This window comes from Microtus ochrogaster, chromosome 21, assembly GCF_000317375.1.
Source record: "Microtus ochrogaster isolate Prairie Vole_2 chromosome 21, MicOch1.0, whole genome shotgun sequence".
NCBI classification, from domain to species: domain Eukaryota; kingdom Metazoa; phylum Chordata; class Mammalia; order Rodentia; family Cricetidae; genus Microtus; species Microtus ochrogaster.
In genome coordinates, this window is record NC_022022.1 from 11,669,257 (window position 1) to 11,677,461 (window position 8,205).

Below are 8,205 nucleotides of genomic sequence, written 5' to 3' on the forward strand. Positions count from 1 at the left end.
AAAAATACAGCCAGTCATTATAGGGGTTCCCAGTTACGGAAACCTTTACTACTTTGAGGCCCTGTCCCCAGCTACCAACCAAACATTATCAAGTCTGTCCCTGGGTAAGGGTCCCTTCATCATTTAGTCAGGATCATGCAGAAAGCCTTGGGTTGGTCTGACACCAATAAATGGAAGGTATAGGGTTGAGAATGAGTACCCCAAACTAAAGATATATGAAGAAACCACCAGTTTATAAAAGAAATTTAAAATATTATATTTAAATATAGTTTGATCAACTATCCCATCCCAGAAAGCATGAGTTATTTAATGAAAATCTCAGTACTATGCATGTGATCTCTTCCTATGAGTTACTGGTCAGGGGTGTACCAAAGCACCACAAACCATATAGGCTATTACAATTGCTCTTGGATGCTCACCATAACTAAATGGAATTCTAAGATCCTATTGCCAAAGATACCCTCTTTGGTTGTGGGTATCAGTCTAAGACTTATCAGGAAACATTCACCCTAATAGCTAGCTCTCATAGCACTTGAATGTGACAATCATGTTGATGGAAAGAAAACACACCAGTAGTCCTCCCCAATGCTGGCCCCTGCATGCTACCAGGCAAGGGGTACCCACTGATGCAATTATAAGCATAAATGTTCTGATGTAACAAATGACTTTTTGGTTGTATTTGAGGCCTATACACAGGAAGAATTTTTTTTCTGGTATTGTAAATCTTATCAGAAGCCCATCATTGGGTCAAGCAACACCCAAGAGACACAAGGGTGATCCTACTGGTGTTGTTTCTCTAGTCATATGGTCAAACTGCCTTCTTAATGTTTATACTGATACACAGATAATTGTGTTCCTTTCCATCTTCATCAGAGAAAAGCAGAGATGAATTAACTGATATCTGTCTCAACATACTTCTTTTTTTATTGAAAGAAAAAAATTCCCGCCTCCTCCCAGCCTCCCATTTCCCTCCCCCTCCTCCCACTCTTCTCCTCCTCCCCCTACTCCTCTCCCCCTCCCTCTCCAGTCCAAAGAGCAGTCAGGGTTCCCTGCCCTGTGGAAAGTCTATGGTCCTCCCCCCTCCATCCAGGTCTAGGAAGGTGAACATCCATACTGGCTAGGCTCCCACAAAGCCAGAACATGAAGTGGGATCAAAACCCAGTGCCATTGTCTTTGGCTTCACAGCAGCCCTCATTGTCCGCCATGTTCAGAGAGTCCGGTTTTATCCCATGCTTTTTCAGTCACAGTGCAGCTGGCCTTGGTGAGCTCCCAATAGATCAGCCCCACTGTCTCAGTGGGTGGGTGCACCCCTCGTGGTCCTGACTTCCTTGTTCATGTTCTCCCTCCTTCTGCTCTTCATTGGGACCTTGGGAGCTCAATCCAATGCTCCAGTGTGGGTCTCTGTCTCTATCTCCATCCATTGCCAGATGAAGGTTCTATGGTGATATGCAAGATATTCATCAGTATGGCTATAGGATAGTGTACATAAGTGACCCCAAAACTCCACCAAAGAACTCCCACATCTGATAAACACCTTTAGTAATGTGGCAGGATACAAGATCAATTCCAAAAAATCAGTCGCCCTCCTATACACAAAGAATATGGAAGCAGAGAGGGAAATCAGAGAAGCATCACCTTTCACGATAGCCACAAATAGCATAAAATATCTTGGGATAACCCTAACCAAGGAAGTGAAAGATCTATTTGACAAGAACTTTAAGGCATTGAAGAAAGAAATGAAGAGGATACCAGAAAATGGAAGGAACTCCCTTGCTCTTGGATTGGGAGGATCAACATAGTAAAAATGGCAATTCTACCAAAGGCAATTTATAGATTCAATGCAATCCCCATCAAGGTCCCATCAAAATGTCTCAACATACTTCTATGCAAGACTGAAAACTTTGTGGAAGAAAAGATAGAAAGAATGTAAGATCCAGAGGGCTAGAATTATAGCTATGACACAAGGACTTTTAGATATGGCATTGTGCACATCTATTAACAGCAGCTATGTGTGCTTGTACCAAACCTGCAGAAGATCAAGACAATCAAGCTTTTGTGTGGATGTGAGAAGGTGTCTGGAGGCTCCACGTTTCATGGAGGAGCTATCAGTAGTTTATGACTGCTGACTGACAATGAATCACTTTCACAAGGGTTATGGCAGCCAAGAGGTGGCTCATCATCTGGTGAATAATACATTGCATGGGATCAGAACTAATTACAGTTAGGGAGAATTAAAATAATACCAACCATAAGAAAAGAAGACATGGAATCAGTAGTGAGAAAGATTGGTGGAACCCAAAGAGAATGAGAGACAAGTAATGTTGCGTGGGTGAGATCAAAATGAATTGTATAGATATATGTAATTATCAAAGAAAAATGAAAATATTCTTTTTTAAAAAATAAATAAATAGGAGTTTCTGTTGAATTATCAAATAACCAAAGACACTCATTTTCTGACTGTTAATTTTATTTTAGTACATTGGGTAGAATTAAAATGATCTTAGAAAGGGGCTCTGAGAAAGGGTAGCAGATAGTGTTCATGTTTAACTCAGAAGTGTTGACTGGTCTTGATGAGATATTCTGTCTGGCAGTTCCGGACTCTAATTTCATTGAAAAAGAAGCATATGGTATTTCTGTTATTTGCTACAGAGTAGCAAACACAGGCTCCAAGGTCTCAGAGCTGAGATTCCTTCTTCTAATCACACTGGTTGGAGTAGAAGTTACTTTGCAACCTAAAACATATAACATAAGAACAAATGAAAACATGATCTGACTGCTTTGAGACTAGAAGAGAACTGTAATGCGGAGGGATGAATTATGGTTACAATTAACAAAAGAGTCCCTGGAGTGAGATCACAAATTGCAAACAGTAATTATATCAAGCCTTTCTAGATCACGATTTCAAAAATCACCTCCCTTTGCTGGATAGTTTTATGTCAACTTCACACAAGCTAATGTCATCTGAGAGGAGAGAACCTCATTTAAGAAATTGATTCCATAAGATGTGGCTGTAGGCAAGCATTTTAACTAGTAATTTATGGGGTATGACCCAGTCCATTGTGAGTGGTGTTTTCCCTGGACTGGTGGTCTTGCATTCTATAAGAAAGTATGCAGAGAAAGCCATGGGGAGCAAGCCAATAAGAAGTGTTCCTCCATGGCCTCTGCATCAGTTCCTGCTTCCAGATTCCTACCCTTCATGAGTCCCTGCCCTAACTTCCATAATGAACAATGATGTATAAATCTAAGCCAAATAAATCCTTTCGTTCTTAAGTTGTTTTGAGTCAACCCTAACTAAAATATTTCCCACATAAGTCATATAAGAACTACCCACTGACCATTTAGTGTATACAAAACCTTCTTGGGGGATGTGGATATAAGTAATAAACAAATGTACTTTAAGAAAAAAATTCTGGAGTTAATATAGACATTAGTAATTTCCATGAATGATAGTTTATATTTGTTAAAGCACTGGATAAAACTTCCTATTAAACATTTACAAGATGGTAGCTAATCTGGAAACAAACAAATCCTAAGTAGTCCTGACTTCTTGTAGAATACAAAATTGCTGGCATGGCGATTAGTAGTTGGAGAAAATGATAAGAATATCACTGGGAGAGAGCATAGGCATGTCAATACTTCCTTCGAGTTGGTGAAGGAACACTTATCTACCCTCATCACGGTTTCACTGTCACTTACTTGCACTGTGCACTTTGAGGGCTTTCTTCAAGGTGGAGGTCAGGGGGAATATGCCCTGACCACAGAATGAGCCGGTAAAGTCATCCATATCAATAGCCCAGATCATGGCACCTCCAAAACTGTTATTCTTAAGCCACTGAGCCTGGGTTAAGGAAAAAGGACAGCAGGAGTCACTTTGTTTCCTGAGACTCAGTGTCAGGGCCCAGCACATCAGCACCACTGGCCTTACCTTGATATGAAAGCTCTTGATATTGTCATAGCCAACCCACTCGTTACCATGGTAGGCATAGGGCACTTGTTGAGCAGCATTCCAGACCTGAGTGGCGCCATTGTTCAGGAAAGTGCAAATCTTAAAAAAAGTTAAGAATTTCAGATCCTTTAAATATTAATTCCATGTAAGAAAAAGTGTGTATACATAGCTGTTTTCCTTCCTTGTCTTATCTCCACAAGACTTTCCCCAATTTTCTAATTAGTTATATTTGTAGTTAAGAAGATTCAGATGTGTTTTATTTTGTTTACTGGATATCACACCCAAGGTCTTGCCAATAGTAAGTGCTTTACCATTGATCTTCATACTCATTTGTTTTGTTTGTTTGTTTGTTTATTTGAGAGAGGATCTCAATCTATATAGCTTAGACTTACTTCAAAATGGTGATACTTCTGCCTCTGTTTATCAAATACAGAGATAATGGGTGTGAGGCACCGTGCCTGCCAAATATATGCATAATATATCACTGTGTGATATGAGCCCAATTTTATTTCTCTGATACTGGAGACTGAAGCTAGGACTATATATGTCCTAGGCAAGAGATGAACAGCTGAGATATATCTCCATCTTAAGCTACTTTTTAAACGTTCACAGATGGTCAATATTATAATTTTATTAACTTTTAGTTCTATAATTCACAGTAATCTGAGACTTTTGATTGTTTACATATTTTTTATTTATGGAAATATATAAATGTTCTTAGGAATATGGTGTGTAAATTGGAAGGACTGTGTCACTAACTTCTTATCATTTTTGGTTACTTAGAGATTATGGTATAAAAATTTAAGTCCTTAAAATAACATTCTGCTTAGTGCAAGTAGGAGATAAAATGAAAGAGTCAGCATATTTTTCAGGTTATGTACAAGAAATTCTCAGGGCACATTAAGCCACCTACTGACCTCATAGTAGGCCCAGAGTCCAGTTTTCTTTGTGTAGGGCCCTGGATGGCCACCACGGTTGCTAGGTGCACCAATTCCAGTTTTAGAAGAGTCACTCAGGATGAAGGTGTGTCCATATGCTGGGAATCCAACAATGAGCTTCTCAGGTGCTGCCCCTTTGCTCTTCCAGTTGTCCATGATGTATTTCTACAGTGGCAAAAGTTAGCTGTAGAACCCAAGCCACTGAACACCTGTGATTAGTTATGTTAGCTCTTCCTTCTATCAGTTCAAATTTTTCCATGTTAACTTAAAAGTAATTAGATAGTTTCTTCTAAAAAATTTCAATAAATGTGAATTTATAGTCAATGAGACATGATTTGTGACTTAGGAAGATGACATTTGCATTATTTGTGTTGATGTTTTTTGCCTAAATCTCGACATGACTTGTCCCTTCACTTATCTGTGTGTTATCTTACTATGTTGTGGAAGGCCTTGATGCCAGTTTCAGTTGGAGATTTGTATAGTGGACTGTTTTCTCCAGTGTAGCCTTCCCAAGCTCCATGGAGGTCATATGTCATGACTTGAATATAGTCCAAGGACCTAGATAAAAGGAAAATTCTTAAAATCATTTCGTATGGCTATTCTCCATACCTATGACAGCAAAGCACCTTTTACTAAACCTCTGAGCAAAGTCTTTGGGCAGCAAGACATGCCAAAGAAGAGAAAACTCTGCTCACACTTTAGTAGTACAGGACAATGTGCATCACTCACTGTGACAGTTGTGGGACCTCATGGCCAGATTTGATTGTGGAGATGGCACCATCAACTGCCGCAGTGACCAACAGTCTGGGCTTTTTATTCTTACTCACCTCCTCCTCAAAAGCTTTACGAATTTCCTACAGAGTAATAAGTTATAGAATGATATAATTGAAATTATTTAACTCCTTAAACAAAATTCATGTTAAAGTGCTTTTACATATTTTACCTTAGTTTAGTATATCAGCATATAAATAAAGTCATGAGGGTAGATGGTATTAATAAAATTAACAGATGCCTAATATTCACAGGTGATAGAGATTTTTCACAAAGTCCCACAGAAAGCTAGTAGCCATTTAAAAACCAAGACAAAGGTCTTAAACACCAATCAATGCACCCCAGCATCATCATGCTCTGGAATTACACTGACTTTTATACTCTGGACCCAGCTTTCATTTGTGATGCACTACTTGATGGCTGGAGCAATATGTCATTAGAAGTCACTTTGTAACTATGTTCACTTAGTGAAATGATTGTAGTCTGATGTCCCTTAGGGGATGTGATTTATTTACTCAGGTTTTTGGCTTCAGTGACATTGTCAGGGGTGGGATCTTTGGAAAGAGAAACTTTGAGTTTTCAAAACCTTTGAAAGATTCCTTCTTTCCTTACCTGTATCAGGACCGTAAAGAGATGTTTGTCCCTAGGAGGGCTGCCATGACAGCCAGGATACTGCCAAAATAAGTTCAACCCATCAAAGCCATACTTGCGCAGGAATTTGATAACTGAAGTAACGAAAGACTGCCGACTCTCAGGAGTAGTGACCATGGTGACAAAACTAAAGAATATCCAAAGTAAATCATAGTAATGCTTCAAGAATCTGAACACACTGGAATACACATATTTTATTGATTAATATCTGCCTCTGAGCCCTTCCTACAGAGCCAATCAATTCTGTGGGTTTCTCTGAACATCCTGCTATAATGCCTGCCCTTGGAAGACATTTCATTTATTTTATCCTTACTTGTTCTAATTTTCTTTGAAATTGATCGTATTGTTTTGAAAGCAACTGACACACTTCAACATGCTTGGTCTTCAAATAGTTCCCAAGTTTGTATATTCCTAAAAGTGTCATATTGCTTAAGCAAGTTCATTTCTTTTCCCTTCTTTTGAAAATAAAGAGCAAAGTATGCCAGTTGTTCCTCTTGCTTTGTATTTGGAGATACTTTATGAAGGAAGTCTGTTAGCAATGAGGTGACTAAAGCTTAGGGGATGGAGTAGCAGAATATCTATCCTAATTTGAATACGAAGTACACACTAGTCTTTTAGTTAGTAATGAGGTTCCAGTATAAACATTTCTCTCTCTCTCTCTATCTCTCTCTCTCTCTCTCTCTCTCTCTCTCTCTCTCTCTCTCTCACTTTCTCTCTCTCTCTCTCTTTGGATTTTTGAGACAGGGTTTCTCCATAGCTTTTGGTTCCTGTCCTGGAATTAGCAGACCAGGCTGGCCTCGAACTTCACAGAGATCTGCCTGCCTCTGTCTCCCAAGTCCTGGGATTAAAGGCATGTGCCAACACCGCCCAGCTTAAACATTTTTTAGTTAACATATTTACTTAGTGGAAACCCTTAGTGATTTATGTAACACTGGAAAGAGTAAGGAAACAGAGATCACGCGGTGATAGTTTGTCTTTAGTAGTAAATGAATAAGAATCTCTCTGCAGAGTACTTACGGGGCAGCTCCAAAGTTCCAGCATCCAAGGGACAGGAGTGTTTTCAGGTGGTTGTTCCTTTAGAGCAACAGGAAAAAGAAAACTCAAATCCCAAGGGTCCTTCTAGTTAAACGGCACTGTTTGTAGTATTAAGCCTTTTCATCTGATTCATTCTTAGCATGATATGATAAAATAAATCTGTGAACAATTTTCTCCACTACTGAAACTTCTATTACAATTTTTTGCATTGCCATTATCCTAAAAAACATCAATGCCACTTGTACAAATCTAACATAAGGTACAGATTAATGTAAATTCATATTTTTATTTTTGAGATTATAATATAGCCAGGCAAAGGTGGCACATGCCTTTAATCCCAGAAGTCATGGAGGCAGAGGCAGGCAAATCTTTGTGAATTTGAGGCCAACCTGGTCTACAGAGTAAATTCTAGATAAGTCAGAGATACACAGAGAAACCCTGTCTCTGATGTGGGAATGATTTCTTATTAATAAAGAAACTGCCTAGGCCCTTTGATAGGCCAACCCTTAGGTAGGTGGAGAAAACAGAACAGGATGCTGGGAGAAAGAAGCTGAGTCAGGGAGTCGCCATGGTTCTCCTGCTCCAGACAGACGCAGGTTAAGATCATTCCTGGTAAGCCAGCTTGTGGGCCACACAGAATAATAGAAATGGGTTAGATCAATATGTAAGAACTAGCCAATAAGAGGCTGGAACTAATGGGTCAGGCAGTACTATTTTCTGTATATTGATATATTGAATATTGAATGTGAGTATTCCTACCTCTAATTTTGTAAAAGAGTATGTTTATATTGTATTGATACATCTACCATATTACAATGTACGTTTCTACCTCTGATACTATTTATGTAATATCATTGTTTACAT

General features: G+C 39.0%; 1 protein-coding gene across 1 annotated transcript in view; it reads right to left on the reverse strand.

Moving 5' to 3' along the window:
* Positions 1–3,688: 3,688 nt before the first annotated feature.
* The window catches only part of LOC102000433 (acidic mammalian chitinase), a 21,345-nt gene continuing 16,828 nt past the window's right edge, over positions 3,689–8,205 (reverse strand). Inside the window, exons 4-10 of the mRNA XM_005357156.2 lie at positions 7,324–7,380; positions 6,268–6,433; positions 5,614–5,738; positions 5,319–5,442; positions 4,864–5,049; positions 3,926–4,045; positions 3,689–3,838 (exon numbers count right to left, since the gene is read on the reverse strand). Of these exons, the coding sequence (XP_005357213.1) occupies positions 3,689–3,838; positions 3,926–4,045; positions 4,864–5,049; positions 5,319–5,442; positions 5,614–5,738; positions 6,268–6,433; positions 7,324–7,380 (928 nt within the window). The remainder of the gene's footprint in view (positions 3,839–3,925; positions 4,046–4,863; positions 5,050–5,318; positions 5,443–5,613; positions 5,739–6,267; positions 6,434–7,323; positions 7,381–8,205) is intronic.